Raw genomic sequence first — 23,662 nt, 5'->3', positions numbered from 1 at the left:
GCGCTCCCTTTACCTGTTCTCCTGTCGCCGGAAGTCCAGGCGGCAGTTGCCGGCAGCCATGTTGAAGCGTGGGTGGGACGCCCCCTCCATGACGTACAGTGCCCGCTCTGAAACATTGCATCTCCCGTCCATCAGTCACAGCTGTATGTCACCTGTACTGTCACACCTGTATGGCACCTGTACTGTCACACCTGTATGTCACCTGTACTGTCACACCTGTATATCACCTGTACTGTCACACCTGTATGTCACCTGTACTGTCACACCTGTATGTCACCTGTACTGTCACACCTGTATGTCACCTGTACTGTCACACCTGTATGTCACCCGTTCTGAAACACCTGTATGTCACCTGTACTGTCACACCTGTATGTCACCTGTACTGTCACACCTGTACTGTCACACCTGTCACCTGTACTGTCACACCTGTCACCTGTACTGTCACACCTGTACTGTCACATCTGTACTGTCACAGCTGTATGTCACCTGTACTGTCACACCTGTATGTCACCTGTACTGTCACATCTGTATGTCACCTGTACTGTCACACGTGCCACCTGTACTGTCACACCTGTCATCTGTACTGTCACACCTGTATATCACCTGTACTGTCACATCTGTATGTCACCTGTACTGTCACACGTGCCACCTGTACTGTCACACCTGTCATCTGTACTGTCACACCTGTACTGTCACATCTGTATGTCATCTGTCCTGTCACCTGTACTGTCACATCTGTATATCATCTGTACTGTCAAACCTGTCACCTGTGCTGTCACACCTGTATGTCACCTGTACTGTCACATCTGTATGTCATCTGCACTGTCACACCTGCCATCTGTACTGTCACACCTGTACTGTCACATCTGTATGTCATCTGTACTGTCACACCTGTCATCTGTACTGTCACACCTGTCACCTGTACTGTCACACCTGTATGTCACCTGTACTGTCACATCTGTACTGTCACACCTGTATGTCACCTGTACTGTCACACCTGTCACCTGTACTGTCACACCTGTGTGTCACCTGTACTGTCACATCTGCATGTCACCTGTACTGTCACACATTTCACCTGCATGCTGCATTGACATTGGGGAGGGTGTGCTGACCCACTTTCGTCGGATTTTCATCGGGACTCCCCGGTTATGTTTAACAAGAACCACATGCGCATCTCCATTTTCCTTTTTTTTTCCCCTGTCACTGAAAGGCTAAAATTTCATCGTGGAAGTCGCTGTTTTGATGAAAGGATTTTGAACATTTTCGGTGACTATTTTTGCAAGTTTACAAGGTATGTCTGGTTTCAGAATTACACCCATGCGCACACGGTTCTCGCTAAAAATAACTGTGGGGAACCCCCGCAAAAATCAGATCAAAGAGAGTCTGCACACCCTGGCTAATGACTCAGGCTCCTTTGTCACATTAATGGAGAGACACACAGAAACATGGACACACAAGGACATATACAGACACACAACACACACACACACACACACACACTAACACACACACTAACACACACACACACACTAACACACACGCACACACACTAAAACACACACACACACACACACACACACACACTAAAACTAACACACACACACACAAAACACACACACACACACACAGATCTCACACACACACACACACACACACACACACACATATACACAGATCTCTCTCTCACTCACATACACACACACACACACACGCACACACACTAAAACTAACACACACACACACACACACACACACACACACACTAAAACTAACACACACACACACACTAAAACTAACACACACACACACACACACGCACACACACTAAAACTAACACACACACACACACACACACACACACACACACACACTAAAACTAACACACACTAAAACACACACACACACACACACACACACACTAAAACTAACACACACACACACAACACACACACACACTAACACACACACACTAACACACACACCGATCAAGTCCACTGCTGTCTGTGGATCTTCGTTGATGTGGAACACTTCACTCAGCTGTATCAAGGAGTCAATGTGGTATGGGTGATCTTGCATCAGATTCTGCAAACACACACACACTCACTCAGTCACTCTCTCTCTCAAACACTCTCACGCGCACACTAATATGCACACATACACACACCCACACACACACACACACACACACACGTGTACAAACATGCACACAAACCCACACATGCACACACACACCAATACATATCACACACACACACACACACACACAAACACACCTACATCCACCCCCTTATACCCACAACCACCCCTACCCGCCCCCCCAACCCCCCTCCACATGGGGAGAGCAGTGCTGTCCCTAAAAAGGGCTGCTCTAACACTGTGGGAGGATACGGGCGCCGCATCTGCCCCAGTCTACAGCGGACGACCATCACCCCACAGCCGCCTGCGTGCAGAGTCGTGACTAGGAACTGCCATGTTCGTCCTTCGGATTCGAGGATGACCATAACTTAAAAAAGAAATCAGATGGAAGATCGGTGGCTGTGGGTCCAGGGATGACTGATGAGGCCAATCCGGACCCTGAAGTCTGCTAAGACTGCAAGAAAATGACCTTAGCCGTGGCTACGCATGGGGAAGTGAGGATCATCCGTCGAGATAATGCCCTTGAAAGGGGGTTAACCCACCCACCCTCACCCCCGCCCCCCCACTCCACGATGTTCGTTGAGACTGCACAGCATCAGACGAACTGACTTGCTGTCATGAGAGCTGCTCGTCCTCCGCCCCTCCACTCCACCAGCACTGAAGCACTAAGCGCGGCTTCACAACATCACTCCAGCACCTAAAATAACGCCGTGGTTTTTACCCATCAAGCTCAAGATACTCACCTTTTCCACATCAATTTAAATAATGCTCACTCCTGCTGATCATGGGGTTAATCTTCAAATGCAACTCAAAAACCTTTCACCCTACTTTCTGCGATTCCTACACCAACAATACGCAATTACTCACATCTTAGGTAATCCTAGGACTCAGCAGTACACTGCTACATCTTCCCTCATTGTTCACCCTTACCCACCCTCCCCTACCTTCTCTCTACCAGAAACCCCTCTCCCTGCCCTGCCTCCTCCTCCCCCCCCACGCACCAACCCCTCTTGTCCCCTTCCCCTCTTCTCTTCCTGCACCCTTCCTGCCTCCCCCCGTCTTGCCCTCCCAGACAGACAGGCAGACAGTCAGTCAACATCACTATGGTGACCTGTCCTCCGAAGTGCGGCCAGTTGTCTTTTGGTTGACCAGACGGCTCTGCCTCTGAGGAACCCTGTTCCGCTGTCTGGGCCGCCTGTTAACACACAACATGGCCATACATGTCTACCCCCAAAATCAGGAGCAGATTATGTGAAATCCTGAACCGATATTTGAAAAACAACATTTCAGGACACAGTATTGGTGGTGGTGGGGTAAGGATTAAAAATTAAAACGATATTTCCTGACAATTTTTTCTGATTCTCAAACAAAAGCAAATAATGTGTGTGTTACACATATGCAGAAACATACCTACTAAACGCACACATGCTCTTATCACATACCCTCTGTCTGCAAGTGTATTTGTTTTCCTATCAAAGCCAATTTCTACAGAATTCCACCAGGGACAACAATTTTGTTACCAAAAGTTCTTTATGTGCTCTAAGTGTATGTGTATGCTCAGTGACAACTGTTTGATCATGGAGGGTTATAATTTTCTAAATTCTAACATGCAAACTACTGAAGGAAAAGCTTTTGTAACCTCTACTTTTCTGAAAGGAAAATTAACACTCTATACAATGACGACAATTTCACATCAATTACATCAATTTAATGATTTTGTAATCCTGGGGCACTCAAGAGGTTAACTGCCTACACTCATCTTCCCACTCATTTCTCTCACCACCGCCTACACTCCACCAACCAACCCCTTCCCCCTCCCCCTTCTCTCTCCTGCCCAGAACCCCTCTCCCTGCCCTCCTCCTCCTCCCCCCCCCAGCACCCCCACACCCCCCTCTTTGTCCCCCCTCCCCCTTCTCTCTCCTGCCCAGAACCCCTCTCCCTGCCCTCCTCCTCCCCCCCCCCCCCACGCACCCCCACACACCCCTCTTTGTCCCCCCTTCCCCCCTCCCCCTTCTCTCTCCTGCCCAGAACCCCTCTCCCTGCCCTCCTCCCCCCCCCCCACGCACCCCCACACACCCCTCTTTGTCCCCCCTTCCCAGACAGACAGGCAGACAGTCAGTCAACATCACTATGGTGACCTGTCCTCCCGAAGTGCGGCCAGTTGTCTTTTGGTTGGACCAGACGGCTCTGCCTCTGAGGAACCCTGTTCCGCTGTCTGGGCCGCCTGTTAACACACAACATGGCCATACATGTCTACCCCCAAAATCAGGAGCAGATTATGTGAAAATCCTGAACTGATATTTGAAAAACAACATTTCAGGGACACAGTATTGGTGGTGGGTGTGGTGGTAAGGATTAAAAATTAAAACGATATTTCCTGACAATTTTTTCTGATTCTCAAACAAAAGCAAATTAAATGTGTGTGTGTGTACACAATTATGCATGAACACATACCTACTAAACGCACACATGCCCACAATAAACACAAATATACACTCACATAGACTCAGCAACGTACACATTAAAAAAAAAAATCCTAAAAACATGATAAATATGCCTGTTTAGTGACTAAACAACAACAAAAAGAACAAACTCAAACCCCACGTACCCCTGCTCAGCCTGTACCACTCGAGAGCCAAACTTCCTGCGCAGTTCATTGTCAGCATTCAGGTATCTGAAAACCATGCAAAGTACAGCAAAAACATAAAGGGAATATTCCATGCACAAATTATGCAAATGGGCAACTCAAGGTTTTATTCAGGACACCTCTACTCTCCACAAACCCTTCCCTAAAAAAATTATATAAAAAAAAACAAAAAAACATCAACAACTGTGCTCGCTAAATGTCTGGAGAAAGACAAAAATGCAGAATCCAAAAACAATATAGAGGTGAATAGATCAGGGAGGAAGAACCCTTGAAAGAAAGAGATGACCAAAAAAAACAGAAAACAGACACAAGGACAGTGATAGAAACGAGGAAATTCATGGCACAGAATTTTCAGAAGGTGGGGACGCTGTTTGCACTGAAACAGAAAGGGCCTCTTGCGTCGCATCTCAGTAGAAAGAAAGAGGGCGACCCCAGCAAAATGTAAATTGTGATGGGGTGACCAGTTTCTGCATATGGCATGTGCTATATTAGTATATATATATATACAATTTACATGACACCAGAATTTAATACAAAACATACATGACACATTTTATTCTGCAAGTGTTGAAATTATACTCAGTCATTTTTACAGATAAAAATCAACATGATACCAGAATTTAATAGGAAACGTACATGACACAATTCTGCAAGTGTTGAAATTAGTCTTTGTCATGGTCTGTAGAAACCCTTTCAGAGTATCCGGGGCTACTGTAATCATACTTTACGAGTTTAGTGTTCCCATAGCAAATTAACTATTAAAGCATTATTGTCTGTTTTATTGTGGTCATCAATATTGTCGTGATAAAATCTTACTTGTACTCAATGTTGAGCAAGGCCTTCATGTTGACAGTGAACTGGGCATTGCCATGGTCCCTGGCGTCTGAGGGATTCAGCCCAGCGTCTCCCAGGATGCGATTCACCTCCTGTACACTGGCTTCAATTTCATCCTCCACCTGCCACAAATCCCACAAATCGTCTCCTTGAGTTCTTAACACTGTTGTTGTTGCATTGGCATTGCTGTTGCTCTGGTCAATAGCGTTGAAAATGACCATATTGTTGTTGCATTGGCATTGCTGTTGCTCTGGTCAATAGCGTTGAAAATGACCATATAAATTTACAAGTTCTGTTCTTCTTCTTCTTCTGCGTTCACTCGTATGCACACGAGTGGGCTTTTACGTGTATGACCGTTTTTACCCCGCCATGTAGGCAGCCATACTCCGTTTTCGGGGGTGTGCATGCTGGGTATGTTCTTGTTTCCATAACCCACCGAACGCTGACATGGATTACAGGATCTTTAACGTGCGTATTTGATCTTCTGCTTGCATATACACACGAAGGGGGTTCAGGGACTAGCAGGTCTGCACCTGGGAGATCGTAAAAATCTCCACCCTTTACCCACCAGGCGCCGTCACCGTGATTCGAACTCAGGACCCTCAGATTGACAGTCCAACGCTTTAACCACTCGGCTATTGCGCCCGTCTACAAGTTCTGTTCAAGACAGCATGTGCTGAGCTTGTCAGTCTTCAGTAAAGCACTGATGAAAACAGCTGGGTGCTGGCTGAAAGCTGCGCTGTAAGATAGCATTTCTGGCAATATCCACAATTTTCCCCTCAAGACAGAATGAGTATTGTTCATAACAAGGCATGGACATTCACTCCACCAGTCACACAGAGGAGCAGAGGAGAAGAAATGTGAATATTGCCACATTAATTTCCTGAATGTACAGTTTTAAATCATTTAATCATCCAGACCACGCACTTGTTTACATCTGAAAAAATCCACTCATGTTGCTGTTCTAAATAGAACCTGCAGCCCACAAATGATAAAGAAAACTCACAAACACACTTGCACACACATGCATACGCTAGGTCGGTCCGCGGCCACTGTGGCTGTGGTTAACAGCGCAGTCCAGACCCATAATTTGACCATTTTCAACTCGCTCGTTTCACTACCAAACTTAATTAAATGACACCAATCTTATACTGGAATAAAGTTCATTCTTTCATCTATCTTCCTGTGGTATTTGTTTTTATCATTCGAGTCAAACTGGTATGTGCCGGGCGTTTAAACACAAAGGGTGTCGCGTCGATTTTTACTGCGGTGACAGACTCCGCCGTGCTTGCCGCGCGAGCAGAATAACATGTGTGTCACTCGATCGTTTCGCGCTGCATTGTTTGGCCATGTATAAATTTAGAAACTATGTCACTGGCAAGCCAGGATTCTCAAGTTTAGATTTGCTAGAAATTTGTTGGGGTTTTCACAGAAAGTAGATCTGAAAGTCGCAGCGAAAGTGTGAGACTGATGTTTGCGACCCTATAACATACGAACCAGTGTTTCAAATCACGAGCAAATTACAAGAAAAGAAAGTTTAAACTATGCACTTTCAAGTGCAATTCATGGCTTTTCTATAAAGAAAGAGTCTCGAACGCGCTTTGGAAGAAAAACGAGTGACCGATTTCGGATCCCGCAACGCTGCTCGACCATGGCGGCGATCGAAGCCGTCTGCTCGTCATCATCGTTTGAAGAATGGAAAACACGCCAACTTACAGGTTTGTAAGCAAATTTTTTTTCAATATGTTTATTTTGAAAATAAATGTAAATCATATTTTTTTTATATTTTTGTGGGTTTGGATGAATCCTAACAACTTTGCTTCAGCAGTGTTGATGTGTAACTGGGAACAGTAACGCTTCGTCAGTCACGTTATTTTTTTAGCACAATTATGATCTTTTATTCAAAAATTTACCGCGATCGACAGCTGTATCTAGAAGATGAAGTGTCAGATTATTCAGTAATTTTTTTGTTGTACAAGGGTTTTGAGTTAGTGAGAGCGGATTGATGGTTTAATATTGTGACCGACGTCGGACAGCATGGGAACACGTGTATCTTTCCACTTCTGTTCTGGTCATCAAACGCCAAGACAATTTCACGCGTCTGTGTGTGTGTGTGTGTGTGTGTGTGTGCGTGCGTGCGCGCATTAGTATGTATCTTATATACTAAGAGTGTATGCACAGAGTTAGTGTCTGTTGAACTGATGTAGCATGCATACATGAGGTTGCCTGAGTATGGATTAGTTAGTGTGTGTGTGTGTGTGTGTGTGTGTGTGTGTGTGTGTAAATGATTTAAAGAATAATTAACTTATATGATTAGTAAACATGAAATAAGTTTAAGATATGTTGTTACATAAAACTTACATCAATTTAAGTGAAACCATTACAGTGGAGTAGTAATGAAATTAGTAGATCATGTATCAGTGCACATTCATCACACACTCATGCACACACACATATAAATGATATATATGCAAAAGCATCTATGAAATGAAAAAAAAAAGTATTTTAAAGCATTAGAGCTGTCTCAAATTTCATGCCTGTGTATTTCAGATGATGATCAGTATAAAGCCTTAAGGGCGACTGTTGCACACAGTGGACGAAGAAGACCACCATCAGCACCCAAGGTTCCATCCAACAACAAACTCTTGATGCAGTTAAATATGTTAAAGCATCAAGAAAACAAAACCTGGGGGGAAATGGAACATTTTCTACACAAATTGTTCCCAGAGTGTACCTTTCCACGTGTGGTGTCAATAGTTAAGGAATTCAGCAAGTGTGAAACGATCAGTGGTGCTGAATGTTTTTTACAAGAAAGGAAAGATTCATGCATCTTCCCTGGCCCCTCCTGTCAGAAGTTTGGAATTACACGTGCAGATCTTTTGAAAGGAACTGTAGAGGACTGTGAGGCTTTACTCAGTTGTCCTATTGGTCTTGTGTCTGAAGTATGTCACTTAGCTAGGATATTGAGGATAAAGGATGCAACATTGCATAAATGACACCTGGTCAGAGATTTGCCACCAACCCAACAGCTCAAATTAAAACTGGGGAGGCTCAGAGCAGATGAGGCTCGCCTGCGTAAAAACAGAAGTAAACCAGGGGGAGTAGAACTTCCTTTTGAAAGTGCAGAGGTCATCAGAGACAGCAGGAAGAAGCAAAAAACTGTCAAACAGCTACCTCCTACTTCAGACCCAGAGCCAGCATGCAGCAAAGAAAAAAATGAGGACATTATCACACAGGAACTAAGAACAACGACAGAGGAGGTGTCATTTCTTAAAGCAAAACTGAGTGAAAAAGAAAGGGAACTGCAAATCAAGGATGCTGAAATGACTGGACTTCTGTTATGTCAAATATGCACATTTACAATTACTCTGGTGATATCTTACAGCATAGTATCATCATGATTGTAAAAAACTTGCTCATTTGTTACTAAAAACCATATACTTTGTGACTGTTTTCATTGTTATTTGCATTTCTGATAGCATAAAGTCTTCCAAAAAACTGTATTCTACATGCTTTTCTGAACATGCACATATCTGAAATGTTTTTGTAGCTTGAAAACTTTCTGAGATATCAGCATTATAAGTCAGCATGTTATCACTGTGAAATCAGGCCATTCGACACTTGACAAAACTGAATATTTTGCTATTTTGAAGGCACTGTCTCTCTCTAAGCATGTTCTTGAGTAGGCCAGAAAAAATTCAGCATAAACTAGGTATTGGTGGAACCAAGTACAGCAAAGAACAATGTGGTAAGTCTTCATCTTAAAATTTTATGACAGTCTAAAAATAGCAATTTGTTAAATCTGTCAAAACGCGTCATTTTTGCACATTTTTAGACGCCGTTTTCTTAAAAACTACTGGGTATAATGCAATGAAAATTTGCATGTGAACTTAGTTTTTTATGTTCTTTCCAATGGTGTAATTAGTTTTTAGATATGTTGAATTTCAAAATTTAAGTGGTCCTACCTACATACGCATGCAAACATGCACACACACACACTCTCTCTCTCTCTCTCTCTCTCACACATCACACATCCAATATCACTCATAGTGAACAGGCGCTGAATGAAAGTAAGAAGAAAACATGCATGCACCGACAAACCCCAGGCTTCACTCTCTAAAAACCATCACACACACTCTACCTGGGTCTCTAACGCTTGTGAAGAGAGGGCTTCCTCAGCTTTCTTTTTCTTCTTCTTCTTCTGCCTCTTCTTTTTGCTGGATGAAGACAAGGACACCTCACTGCTCTTACTGACAGCAGCATCGGACACTTCCTCCTCTTTCTCCGCCTCTTCCGTCTCCTCCTCTACATCACCACTCTCTGCAAGCTGTCCACATTATTCCACAGAACATGTCAACTGACCACCTGGACTTTGGTAAAACAATATAAATCAATATACATGGTAAAATAAGCTAAATCAATGTACATGGAAAAACCAATTTAACTAAATATATGGTAATATTAGGTAAAAAAAAAAAAAAAAAAAAAATCTATAAATGTTTGCATTCTTCAAATAATCACAACAACAAATAAAGCTCAAATTGATTCATTGGTCTCATTGTTTTAGCGGTCAAGGCTTCCTTGAAGGAAATATTTATCCATATCAGGCATATGATTTTATCATGATGCATATAAAATAAGCAAACCTAACGCCTACTGTAAAAGTTATGCACTTCAATCAGTGAACATGATAGTCCTTGATAGGACATCTGGGCTTTAAATGCTCAGAACAGGATTTTTTCTGTCCAATGATTTAAACTTCACTCTTTTTCTCTGACTGTGTGTGTGTGTGTGTGTGTGTGTGTGTGTGTGTGTGACTGAGTGTGTGTGTGTGTGTGACTGAGTGTGTGTGTGTGTGTGTATGTTTGTGTGCGTGTGTATGACAGAGTGTGTGTGTGTGTGTATGACTGAGTGTGTGTGTGTGACTGTGTGTGTGTGTGTGTGTGTGTGTGTGTGTGTGTGTGTGTGTGTGAATGTGTGTGCCTTTCTGTACATTTTTTCCTGTCTACATGACCCCCCCCCCCCTTTTTTTTTTTTAGCATTAGGCATTATTTTTTATTGGTCTAGATCTACAGACAACTGACAAGCAAGACTTGTTCCTCTTTACCAGTTCAAATGGGTTCACAGTCTCTGGTCGTTTCTTGGATTTCTTTTTTCTCGCTGCAGGCTGAGGAGGACTCTCTTCCTCCTCGTCCTCCTCTTCCTCACAACCGCCTGGGACTGGAAACATGTCTGCTTCCTTATACAATCTTCTCATAGCACGGTTCGACATGGCTTCTTCCTTGTGACGTCCCTGGGTGTGTTTTCTGAAATGAAACCACGATGTCCCGAAACTGAAAGCTGTTTTCTAAAACGTGTACCAGTCAACAATAACAATGATTTATAACTACTTTTGACGCAAATGAAACAGCTTAGCCCAACAGGGTAATTGATTTAGAGCAAGGGGCAAATGATGCTCTATTCTTAATACCTATCAATCTGTCGGTTTTATAATCTTTGCATTTTCGCTCACCGTCTGAGGTTTCTCAACCGGAAGTCAATAGGAGTAGTCGTCCTTGAACTTGCTTGATGTGTTTCAAAGGGTCGATACTCCGATTTAATTTCCTTCGGTCGTCTGCAGCTCTTTCGCAAAAGAGGCAAAGAACCAAGTTCTACTTTTCCACAAGAGCACTGCACCGAAATGCAGAAAATGAGACGGTGACGAGAAATCTCCAAGTTTATCCAAAGTTCTCTGCAGACAGAAGCAATGTCTGATGCTAACAGATCCCCTAAAGACAGGTAAAGGTTTACTGGCATCACGTAATTAACTCTGTGCGCTCGGAGAGGCTCGGTAACCAATGAAAACATAAGCTGATAAAGTCGGCTTCACTCTGTCCTGTCGAGCTTACAAGTGCAGGCATGTGTTTGACTCTGTGGCTTCTCAGGTTTCTCACGTACCTTACACGAACAGAAAAACAATATCATCAAATTTGGGTGTTTACTAGTAAAATCGCAGCTTACTCACTGACTCACTTTCGCTGTAAGAGTCTGACTTGAGCCACCCACCCACCCACCCACCCCTTCTCTCTCTGTCTGTCTGTCTCTCTCTGTCTGTCTGTCTGTCTGTCTGTCTGTCTCTCTCTCTCTCTCTCTCTCTCTCTCTCTCTCTCTCTCTCACTGTTTGTGTCTCTCTCTCTATCAGTCATTTGACAAATACTAATCATCTTTTGATACCTGACCAAACATTCCATCTTTTCCTATACCTAATTTTTTTTTCATTAAAAAGAAAAGAAGATCCACCAATATAAGTGCATTTATCAATTTAAACTGTGTATATTTTAAAAGCTGAAAGAGTTTATTGTAATGTCCAGAACTGCGAATAGCCAATAGACGGGTATTTCAGGAATGGGTAGTCCTAAATTCTGCATCCTCTTGAGCTATTTCAGTTTAGTAAAGCTAACAGGATGGTATTTAGTATAGACAGTAAAGGTGTATATCCCAGGTGTGTGTAATATGGTCCATCTAAAGTGTGTCTTTTAGTGACATGATCTTTGTAATGCAACATCAAAACATGTCAACAGATGTTTTTGTTTTGTTTTTCTGAAAGATATATTTTGCATGCTATGATCTATAAATATATTTCGTACAAAGTTAGCCACTTATATAGAAATACACTGTGCTTAATTGTGGTTCTGAGGAGTTGAACTGGTGCTGGCAAGATAAGTAGTGTTTTGAATTCACCTCTTCTTTTGTTTCACAGGAAGCAGCTTGAAGTGGGAAAATATAAACAAAAACTGAAGATAATTATTTTTTTATAATAATAGAATGGTGTGTGTGTGTTTGCTTGTGCATGTGTGTGCAGGGGGTTCAGGGGATGGGGTGGGGTGCTGCATGAAGATGTTTGCAGTTGTATATTGTGTATGTATGCTTGTGACTATTTTGTTGTTTTTTCTTTTTATCACAACAGATTTCTCTGTGTGAAATTCGGGCTACTCTCCCCAGGGACAGCGCATCGCTACACTACAGCACCACCACCCTTTTTTTTCTCTTTTTTTTTTCGTGCAGTTTTATTTGTTTTTCCTATCGAAGTGGATCTTTCTACAGAATTTTGCCAGGAACAACCCTTTTGTTGTCGTGGGTTCTTTTACATGCGCTAAGTACATGCTGCACACGGGACCTCGGTTTATCGTCTCATCCGAATGACTAGCGTCCAGACCACCACTCAAAGTCTAGTGGAGGGGGAGAAAATATCGGCGGCCGAGCCGTGATTCGAACCAGTGCGCTCAGATTCTCTTGCTTCCTAGGCGGACGCGTTACCTCTAGGCCAGGACAGTCTGTAGGACTGTGTGTCCATGTGTGTGTGTTTGCACATGAGTGTGCGTGCATGTGTGTGTGCGTGTGTGTGCGTGTGTAGGAGACTGCATGAAGATGTTTGCTTTTGAACATTGTCTTTTGGATGCACATGAGCAGAACTTCCACCCCCTGTGTTGGTGTTCAGGGAAGCTGCAGCCAAGCTGGCTCAGAAGCGTGTGGAGGATGTGGAGAGACACTTCGGAGAGATCTGCACCACGCTTGGATCCATCACGCGAAAAAATGCCCGCCTTAGAAATAAGGGTGAGAGTTTGGGATATTTTCCTCTGTTTTTTTTCTCTTTAACATTTTTAAGAAAATATCGTTTTCATGAACCAGCAGACAATCAACCTACATACATTGTTTTATTGGGGGGAAAGAGGAACAGAATAGATGAAACAGGAAAAGAAACAAAAAAACAACAACTTTAGTGACATAAAACTGTGGTATTCGAAGGAAAAACAGCTGCAAGTAAGCCATCAAAAAATAAAAGAGAACATTCATTTCACCCCAAATGTATCTTTTGTACACCTATATTTTGACTTACTTACCCTCTTTACTTACTCTTCTTAAGTTGTATTTTTGTTTTGTGAATAATGAACAATGAATTTATATACCAGTTTGTGAATAAAGAATAAACAGGTCTTGCATCTGTTGAAATTTGCACCATTCATCCCCCCACCCGCCCCCCAGCCCCCACCCAACCTCCCATACCCCCCCCCCCACCCCCCACCCCCCACCCAACCTCCCATACCCCCACACCCCCAGAAAGAGGACGAACAGACAAATGTTTTTAGATATTGTGTCAAATCAAAAGTAAATACAGTAACCATTTTTTTCTTGAAGCTATGTGTTTCACATCTGACCATTGCATTACATTCAATTTTGTATCGTTAGATAATGTAATTATCAAATGAATGAATGTTTGGGAGGCATTTGTCTTACTTATATTTATGTACAAATATACATTTTCCCTAGTAGGATAAACAAATTAAGAACTGAGTCTGTAATGGAGGAATTTTGTTTAATGTCCCGTCACACATATCGGTGATTGAAGACATTTTGTTAAAGTATTTATGAATACGTCTGAGTATTATCGGTTAGAAGGGGTGAGAGATGTGGATGAATGGAGGGTTGGTGGAAACTGGGCAACTGAGGGTAAAATGTAGTTGAAATTTAAAAAAAAAAAAAAAAAAAAAAACCCTCTAAATACAATTACAGGAAATTACTTAAAGGACTTCGTAAAAGAGAGTCTGTAATTATATCAGGGTGGAAAACATTTCCCGTAGTAGGATAAACAAATTAAGAACTGAGTCTGTAATTATATCAGGGTGGAAACCATAACTTATTACAATGCTCTTCCTTTTGTTTTCTTTTTTTTTAATTTTTTTTTATTGTATTAACCTGATCATGAAAAAACAGAAATTGGCGACAAATTATGGAGTCAGTTTGATTCAAGTGGAAGGAGTGGGGAAGGGGAAAGTAGGGGTGGGAGGGGTGGGGGAGGTGTCGGAGGGGGTGGGGGGGGGGTAATACTAAACAAGAGGCAGTGAGTGGCTTGTAGATGCCACAGTTCAGCCATTGGCACCTGAGACCCTGTAACAAGAGGAAGAGAGAGTTTGTAATGAAACCATTGGGTTTGTTTGTGGGGGAGGGGGGGGGCGGAGGAGGGGGGGGAGAGGGGGATTGTTTGTTTGTTTTATTCTTTTGTTTTTTGTTTTGTTTTTTTTACCGTGTTGAGCAGGAGACCTGCTGGCCCGCAACTTGATATCGCTGGCAGAGAGTGAGAAGATCAACTCCACACTGCAGAGCAACGTGCTGCAGTTTGCTGAGAACTACGCCGCCGTCCAGGACTACTGCCACGCCAAGGTGGGCATGGGGCTGGTTCGTTGTCTGACTGGTCATGATGATGATGATGGCGATGATGATGACGATGATGATGGCGATAGTAGTAATGATGATGATGACGATGATGATGGCGATAGTAATAATGATGATGATGATGGCGATAGTAATAATGATGATGATGATGGTGATGATGATGACGATGATGATGATGATGACGATGATGATGATGGCGATAGTAATAATGATGATGATGATGGCGATAGTGATGATGATGATAATAATGATTATGACAATAATAATGATGATAATGATGAAGATCATAATGATGATAATCATAATGATGATGATGATAATAAGGATGACGATGATGATAATGATTATGACAATAATAATGATGATAATGATGAAGGTCATAATGATGATAATCATAATGATGATGATGATAATAAGGATGATAATGTTAACGATCATAGTGATGATGATAGCGGTGATGAAGTGATGAAAATATTTATGATGGCGATCATAATGATGATGATGATGATAGTAATGATGACGATGATAATTATGATCATGATGATGATGAATATAAAGATAATGATATCAGTTTCAACTGAGTGCATGCATATATATGTGTGTGAGTTCTTGTCAGAGTGGATTTCTTTTACAGTATTTTGCAAGAGAACAACATTCTCGTTGCCATGGGTTCTTTTTTGGTGCGCAACCAGGACTTCGGTTAATCATCTCATCCGAATGACAAGACGCTCGTACTCAGTTTGATTTTCTTGTCGAACTAGGGAGAATGGGGGAGAGTGGGTTTCGAACCCACACCCTCACACACTCAGTATTGACAGATGAGCGTCTTAACCATTCTGCCACCTTCAATGATGATGACACAGAAAACTACCTCATAAGGACACTCCCCTACTTCGCACAAATTTCGGGCGAAAGTTGGGGGTGGGCGTTAACTGGGTACATCAGCCTTTGCAGGGAACCCGCTCCCTTAGTTTGACCTCACAGCATTGACTGGGCTTGGAGTGAGGACTTTAGGGGGAAAAAGACACTACGTCATGGAGTAATGACATCCTCTTACTTGGTTTATTTGGACGTCTCATGCAGGCGTTCATTTCCTTATCACTAGATCTAAATCTTCACTGCTTTCCAAACCACGATGATCACAGTTAGCAGACTGAATTATCATTGGCCCATGATGATTTTCTTTTTTTCTTTTTTTTTCAAAGTGTGTTTTGGGCGTTTACAGGGTATTGCACCTATAGTTCACTTTTTAACTCAAAATGGAAGGTGGGTGTTTGCTAGATACTTGACAATGTAGTTTAATTTCACATTCTATACTATACAGTTAAAGCAGTTACAATAATAATGATAATGATAATCAGAATGTTACTAATCATCATAGTGCATCATAATGGTGACAGTTATGATCATGATAGCATGCAGGCACACATGCACACACACACGCGTGCGCGCACGCACACACACACACACACACACTGAAATATAAGGCATCTGTCTGTCTGCAGGTGCTGCGACTGGAGACCAAGGTGTTAAAACCGTTAACCAAATATGGAGAGAAATGCCGCTATGTCAAGGTGAGTTGCGGTGGTTGTTTTTTTGTTGTTGGGGTTTTTTTGTTGTTGTTTTTTTGTTGTTTTTTTTTTTGTCACAACCATTTTTTCAGCATGAAATTTGGGCTGCTCTCCCAAGGGAGAGCATGTGCCATCACTCCAGTGGATCGCTACCAGCTGTTTTGTTCTACCTGCAAGTGTATTGGTTTTCCTATCAAAGTGAATTTTTCTACACATTTTTTCCATTGACAACCCTTCTTTTTTTTTTTCTTTTTTTGCCGAGGGCTCTTTTACATCTGTACTACACACAGGACTTCAGTTTATCATTTCTTATCGTTTCATTCAGACGACTAGCATCCACACCACCACTTATGATCTAACGGGGGGGGGAGAAACTACTGGCAAGTGTGGGATTCGATCCTGTGTGCTCAGGTTCTCTGGCTTCCTAGGTGGATGTTTAACCACTTGGCCACCTCTCCACTCCACCCTGAATGAGGCTGGAGGGTACTACACTGTTCAGCTGTCCTCTACACGGCTGTACTACACTGTTCAGCTGTCCTCTACATGGCTGTACTACACTGTTCAGCTGTCCTCTACACGGCTGTACTACACTGTTCAGCTGTCCTGTACATGGCTGTACTACACTGTTCAGCTGTCCTCTACACGGCTGTACTACACTGTTCAGCTGTCCTCTACACGGCTGTACTACACTGTTCAGCTGTCCTCTACACGGCTGTACTACACTGTTCAGCTGTCCTGTACACGGCTGTACTACACTGTTCAGCTGTCCTGTACATGGCTGTACTACACCGTTCAGCTGTCCTGTACATGGCTGTACTACACTGTTCAGCTGTCCTCTACACGGCTGTACTACACTGTTCAGCTGTCCTCTACACGGCTGTACTACACCGTTCAGCTGTCCTCTACACGGTTGTACTACACTGTTCAGCTGTCCTCTACACGGTTGTACTACACTGTTCAGCTGTCCTGTACACGGCTGTACTACACTGTTCAGCTGTCCTGTACATGGCTGTACTACACTGTTCAGCTGTCCTGTACACGGCTGTACTACACCGTTCAGCTGTCCTGTACATGGCTGTACTACACTGTTCAGCTGTCCTGTACACGGCTGTACTACACTGTTCAGCTGTCCTGTACATGGCTGTACTACACTGTTCAGCTGTCCTGTACACGGCTGTACTACACCGTTCAGCTGTCCTGTACATGGCTGTACTACACTGTTCAGCTGTCCTGTACACAGCTGTACTACACAGCTGTATTGTACATGGCTGTACTACACTGTTCAGCTGTCCTGTACATGGCTGTACTACACTGTTCAGCTGTCCTGTACACGGCTGTCAGCTGGTTGTGAAAACAAACAGTTTTTTTCTTATTTTATAGTTTCACTACGGTTCTGTTGTACATCTGGCGTGAAGAGTTTTACATATCTTATTCTTTGTGTGTGTGTGTGTGTGTGTGTGTGTGTGATGTGTATGTTATGTGTGTGTGTTTTTTGTATGTGTGTGAATGTGTGTATGATGTATTTGTGTGTGTGTGTGTGTTTGTGTTTGAGTGTGTGTATGGTGTATTTGTGTGTGTATATGCATATTTGTGTGTGTGTATTGTTGTTTCTTTTGTGTGTGTGTGTGTATGGTGTATTTGTGTGTGTGTGTTTAGCGAGGCATCAAGTCTGAGATCTCGGCGTGCGGAAAGGAGAAGAAAGTGGTCCAGAAACTGGAGAAACTGCAGGAAAAGTCCGGCAGCCAGAGCCAGATTGTATCCTTGGGCCGCCTGTCTCCACTGACTGTGTTCTCTTGCAGATACATGTTCATGATGGTATCAGTATCAGTATCAGTATCAGTACCTCAAGGAGGCGTCACTGCATTTGGACAAATCCATACATGCTACACCACATCTGCCAAGCAGATGCCTGACCAGCAGCGTAGCCCAACGCGCTTAGTCAGGCCTTGAGAAAAAAATAAAACAATAAAATAAAATAAAATAAATAAATAAATAAAATAAAATAAAATAACAAAACCAAACCAAAAAAAAAGCACAAAAAAAAAAAAAATGGACACGTCTTTATTTAATTGAGAGGGTTAGGGTGAGGGGATATTCTTTTTTTTTCTTCTTTTTCCCAATCTGCTGGGAGCTATATCAGTGTTATGTTACTGTGAGGCAACACACCAGAGGAGACTATGCACTGCTGCTGAGTGAGTTTCGTAATGTTCAGTTTTGCTTGATGCTGATCTGTTTATCTGTTTGTTCAGCTCTCCTTGTAGACATTGTGCTTTCTGGTGACCCCATAAATGCCGGCCTTCTTGTTCTAACCATAAATCTTAGCCGTACATTTTTGTATTTGTATTTGTATTCCTTTTTATCACAACAGATTTCTCTGTGTGAAATTCGGGCTGCTCTCCCCAGGGAGAGCGCGGCGCTACACTACAGCGCCACCCTTTTTTTTTTTTATGTATTTCTTCCTGCGTACAGTTTGATTTGTTTTTCCTATCGAAGTGGATATTTCTACAGAATTTTGCCAGGAACAACACCTTTTGTTGCCGTGGGTTCTTTTACATGTGCTAAGTGCATACTGCACACGGGTCCTCGGTTTATCATCTCATCCAAATGACTAGCGTCCAGATCACCACTCAAGGAGGGGGAGAAAATATCGGTGGCCGAGCCGTGATTCAAACCAGCGCGCTCAGATTCTCTCGCTTCCTAGGCGGACGCGTTACCTCTAGGCCATCACTCCTCTAACCATAAATCTTAGCCATACATCTCTAACCATAAATGTTAGCCTTTCTGCTGTCCCATGAATGTTAGCCTTTCAGCTCCAACCATAAATGTTTGCCTTTAATCTGTCCCCAGAAGTGTTAGCTCTTCAGCTCTTTCCTTTTCAAAAGTATAGCATTTTCGAAAGTTTTCCTTCCCCACTGTAGTGTATGATGTATTGACAATGTTTAGTTTCAAATGTATTTAATTTGAATGTAAACCTGTGACATGATTTGCTCCATAAACTCTATGGGCACTTACATGAAGTGTAACCACCATACTCCTGTCCTGACCCTGTAGTCTTCCTCCATGATTCTTTTTCCGATATAATGTAACTGTCTTAGATAGATAGCGGGCAGGTCTACTACACTAGCTGTCTCCAGATTTGCATACGTTTTGATTTGTTTCGTATTTGTTTGTTTGTTTCTTGTTGTTGTTGGTTGTTGTTGTTTTCGGCAGCTTTGTGGGCCTGTTCATGAGATAGAACACATTGCTGGATGTGTGTATGTCCTTAACTGTGGTTCAGGCACAGGTGACTGGACTGCTGAGTGCATGACCTCCCCTGTCTGATGACAGGAAGTCTGCTGCTGGGCTGTAGTCTCTTCTCTCTCCCTGTGTTTCTCTCTCCCTGTCTCTTCTCTCTCTCTCCCTCTGTTTCTCTATCTTTGTGTATCTCTCTCTGTCTCTCTCTCACTCTGTCTCTCCCCTGCTGGACTGTAGTCTCTTCTCTCTCTCTCCCTGTGTTTGTCTCTGTTTCTCTATATTTGTATATCTCTCTCTGTCTCTCTCTTTGTCTGTCTGTCTCCCTCTCTGTTTCTCCCCCTCTGTCATTCCATCTTTGTGTATCTCTCTCTGTCTCTCTCTTTGTCTGTCTCTCTCCCTTTCTGTTTCTCCCCCTCTGTCATTCCATCTTTGTGTATCTCTCTGTCTCTCTCCCTCTCTCTTTCTCTCCCTCTCCCAGTTTTCTCTCTCTTTCTGTGTGTGTGTGTGTGTGTGTGTGTGTGTGTGTGTGTGTGTGTGTGTTAGAACAGAGAGAGCATGTTGCATATGTGTGTGATGCATAGATATAGGCACACACACACACACACACACACACACACACACACACACACACACACACACACACAATCTGTTTTTCTGTATGTGTGTGTGTGTGGTGTGTGTGTGTGTGTTATGTATTTTCAGTGAATGTCTATTGCTTTATCACATGTCTTTATGTGTGTGGGTATATATACATGGATTTGTACATGGCTGTGTATAAAATTGTGCTAACTTTGCATTCATATAATTGTTAGGTTTGTTGATGTGTATTTGTGTGTTGTCTGTGACAGGGAAGCAGGTATAGTATTAACAATTGATGGAAGGAGAGTGAGTGTGCTTGTGTATCATAGTTTGTTTATCTCTGTGTAGATATATATGTTTGTGTACATATGTGCGTGTGTGTGTGTGCATGTGAATGTGTGTGCACATGTGTGTGTGTATATGCGTATGTGAGTGCATGTATGTGCATGTATGCATGTGCATGTTTCTGTATAATACATGTGTGTGTGTGTGTGTGTGTGTGCATGTGTGTGTGTGTGTGTTGTGTGTGTGTGTGTTGTGTGTGTGTGCATGTATGTGTGTGTGTGTGCCTCTTGTGTGTGTGCCACTGTGTGTGTGTGTGTGTGTGTGTGTGCCACTGTGTGTGTGGCTGTGTGCATGTGTGTGTGGCTATATGTGTGTGTGTGTGTGTGGCTGTGTGTGTGTGTGGCTGTGTGCATGCGTGTGTGTGTGTGTGTGTGTGTGCCGCTGTGTGTGTGTGTGTGTGTGTGTGTGTGTGTGTGTGCATGCATGTGTGTGTGTGTGTGTGGCTGTGTGCATGCATGTGTGTGTCAGGTGGAACTGGAGCTGCAGAAGGTGCAGGGGGAGGAGGAGGTGGTGGGGGAGGCCATGGAGATGGAGGTGGACAAGTTTGAGAGAGAGAAGCTGCTGGATGTCAAGGTGAGTCGTGGGTCATGGAGAGGTCATGGGTCGGACAGTGTTGAGGCCATAGGTCAGACAGTGTTGAGGGCATAGGTCAAACATGTAGATGTCATAGATCATGTAGAGGTCATAGGTCAGACATGTAGATGTCATTGGTCAGGTAGAAGTCGTACATCAGGCAGTAAGAGGTCATAGGTCAGTAAGGGGTCATGCATCATGTGTGTGTGTGTGTATGATAATTATATGTGTGATGTGTGTGTGATCAGACAGTGCTGACAGAACTGGTGAAGATAGAGATGCTGTACCACGCCAAGGTATTGAGTTCTGTCCAGGTGCTATGTGCTATATGTATGATGTGTGTGTGCTATATGTGTGATGTGTGTGTGTGCTATATGTGTGATGTGTTCTGTGTGTGTGATCAGACAGTGCTGACAGAACTGGTGAAGATAGAGATGCTGTACCATGCCAAGGCTTTGGAGTTCCTGTCCAGGTGCTATGAGAACACTCAGAGCATTGACGTGGATGCTGACATCAACGTAAGTCATGTCAACACCTGTGCTTTTGTCACCACTCACATTGTCGGAGCACAGTTTTGTTGAATGATGTGGATACTCAATTCCACACTTGTCAATATTTTTTTCCCCCTCCACTAGACCTTGGACATTAGTCATTCAGATGAGATGATAAACTATGGTCCCATTTGTAGCATACACTTTGTGCACGTAAAAGAACCCACAGCAACAAAAGAGTTGTTCAGACAGGATAGACTGTTTCAGACAGGATAGACTGCATCAGACAGGATCAGTAGACTGCTTCAAAAGACACAATAGACTGCATCAACAGGATAGACTGCATCAGACAGGATCAGTAGACTGCTTCAGATAGGATTGACTGCATCAGACAGGATAGACTGGATCAGACAGGATCAGTAGACTGCTTCAGACAGGATCAGTAGACTGCTTCAGACAGGATAGACTGGATCAGACAGGATAGACCGCATCAGACAGGATAGACTGTTTCAGACAGGATAGACTGCATCAGACAGGATCAGTAGACTGCTTCAAAAGACACAATAGACTGCATCAACAGGATAGACTGCATCAGACAGGATAGACTGCATCAGACAGGATCAGACAGGATAGACTGCATCAGACAGGATAGACTGCATCAGACAGGTGCTCAGGGCGCGACCAGCAAGTTGGCTGTAGGACAGGTCAGGGCTTTAGCCATGGTGATGCAGTGTGCTCTTTATCTGTTTCAGTTTGTTTGGGTTTTTTTTGGGGGGGTTTGTTGGGTTTTTTTCAGATTTAAACACTCCTCTGTGGACAGGGCCCTGTCTCTGGACCTTTCACTTGAAACGAGCTCCCTCTTTCATTTTGTCGAAGCTCTGCACTCAGCTCTTTAAAGTCTGGCCTTCAAACATATCTCTTTCCAACATAGCCTGGCCCCCCACCCTTCCCCTAACCCCTGCCTCTTCCTGTCTACAGTTATCAGGTCTGTGAAGGAGAATTATGCATGTGTATGAATGACTGGAGTGAAAGCACTTTGGTTTAACTCTGCACAAGATTCAGCGCTATGTAAATATATATTTCTATTATTGTAACATGAACTGGTCTGTATCTGGCAATGCCCTGATGAGGATGCTGACACTCAAGAGTGGTGCCCACATTCCATGTAAATGTTTGGTGTGAAGGGACATGTAGGCATTATGTAAGCTTATCGTTTTGTTGGTTTTTAATTTTGTATTTTTATTATGTGAACTTTCATTGAGGTTCATATTGTTTGAGACATTATTTCTTTTTTTATTACATTAAAAAGAGAATAATTTATTGTTATGTCATGTGATCGATATTAGTCAGAACGTTCCAGTGTAAACATGACCAAAATAAGTTCTGTAAGGAAAAGACATTCTTTATCAATGTGAGTGGCTTTATTTATGTATATTTTTATCAATGATCACATTTTGTCAGTTGTTTTTTCACAACCTTACGCACACTTAAGACACTATCTAAAAATATCCTCCCTCAATCCATGCAGAGCATGAGTCAAAAAGTGGTATAATAGATGGATAACTGAATGAACAATGTTGCTATGAACTATTTCAACTTGGAGCAGACACTACAGAATATACAGCCTCAGTGAACTTGATATCTTAACTGTTACGTCAACATTTTTCCTGTCTTCATTTTGATTGATAAAAGATATTCCATGAGACATGAAAGCAGACACGACAGTCTGAGTGGTGCGCTAATTTCCCCAGGCGTTCAGAAGAGCGGTGACCAAGTCGGTCCAGACGACAAGTCCAGGCGACAACAGCGCTCGCTCGCTGAGAAGCGGCATGGACGCTGCCACGCTCACCACCACAGGGTGCACCACACGATCGTCCGACACGCGTGCCAGTGGAACGCTCTCCTCTGCCAGTTTTTCCTCCACTGGGGGGCGCTCCATGCAGTCACAGCGCTCTCAGGCGACGGTGCAGCGACGGTTGTCTCAGAGCGTGCAGCCCTCCCCACGGGGTCGTCAGCCCTCCCCACGGGGTCGCCAGCCCTCC

General features: G+C 43.2%; 3 protein-coding genes across 3 annotated transcripts in view; 2 read left to right on the top strand and 1 right to left on the bottom strand.

The window, feature by feature from the left end:
* LOC143285923 (ribosome quality control complex subunit TCF25-like) overlaps window positions 1-11,076 on the bottom strand; it is a 30,282-nt gene extending 19,206 nt beyond the window's left edge. The window contains exons 1-8 of the mRNA XM_076593374.1: window positions 10,725-11,076; window positions 9,759-9,944; window positions 5,600-5,739; window positions 4,745-4,810; window positions 4,261-4,360; window positions 3,248-3,331; window positions 1,983-2,082; window positions 14-107 (exon numbers count right to left, since the gene is read on the bottom strand). Coding sequence (XP_076449489.1) covers window positions 14-107; window positions 1,983-2,082; window positions 3,248-3,331; window positions 4,261-4,360; window positions 4,745-4,810; window positions 5,600-5,739; window positions 9,759-9,944; window positions 10,725-10,889 — 935 coding nt within the window. The 5' untranslated portion in view covers window positions 10,890-11,076. The remainder of the gene's footprint in view (window positions 1-13; window positions 108-1,982; window positions 2,083-3,247; window positions 3,332-4,260; window positions 4,361-4,744; window positions 4,811-5,599; window positions 5,740-9,758; window positions 9,945-10,724) is intronic.
* Window positions 11,077-11,261: 185 nt separating this feature from the next.
* On the top strand, window positions 11,262-19,774 carry LOC143285677 (CBY1-interacting BAR domain-containing protein 2-like). Its single transcript, XM_076593075.1, has 6 exons — window positions 11,262-11,395; window positions 13,095-13,210; window positions 14,691-14,815; window positions 16,333-16,401; window positions 18,055-18,153; window positions 19,676-19,774. The coding sequence occupies exons 1-6, from the start codon at window positions 11,364-11,366 to the stop codon at window positions 19,703-19,705; spliced, it is 471 nt and encodes a 156-aa protein (XP_076449190.1). The 5' UTR covers window positions 11,262-11,363; the 3' UTR covers window positions 19,706-19,774.
* A 1,287-nt stretch (window positions 19,775-21,061) lies between these two features.
* Window positions 21,062-23,662, top strand: part of LOC143285676 (uncharacterized) — a 7,584-nt gene continuing 4,983 nt past the window's right edge. The window contains exons 1-3 of the mRNA XM_076593074.1: window positions 21,062-21,129; window positions 21,534-21,647; window positions 23,372-23,662. The exon at window positions 23,372-23,662 is cut by the window's right edge and continues 57 nt beyond it. Coding sequence (XP_076449189.1) covers window positions 21,079-21,129; window positions 21,534-21,647; window positions 23,372-23,662 — 456 coding nt within the window. The 5' untranslated portion in view covers window positions 21,062-21,078. The remainder of the gene's footprint in view (window positions 21,130-21,533; window positions 21,648-23,371) is intronic.

Source organism: Babylonia areolata, chromosome 9 (genome assembly GCF_041734735.1).
Source record: "Babylonia areolata isolate BAREFJ2019XMU chromosome 9, ASM4173473v1, whole genome shotgun sequence".
In the NCBI taxonomy this organism is placed as follows: Eukaryota; Metazoa; Mollusca; class Gastropoda; order Neogastropoda; family Buccinidae; genus Babylonia; species Babylonia areolata.
The sequence above is the reverse complement of the archived record's forward strand: the minus strand, read 5'-3'. Positions and strand labels throughout refer to the sequence as shown.

Coding starts and splice junctions, on each gene's coding strand:
- LOC143285677 (XM_076593075.1), top strand. CDS start 11,364: ATGTCTGATGCTAACAGATCCCCTAAAGACAG. Junction 13,211..14,690: donor TGCCCGCCTTAGAAATAAGG/GTGAGAGTTTGG, acceptor CGTGTTGAGCAG/GAGACCTGCTGGCCCGCAAC. Junction 18,154..19,675: donor CCGGCAGCCAGAGCCAGATT/GTATCCTTGGGC, acceptor ACTGTGGTTCAG/GCACAGGTGACTGGACTGCT.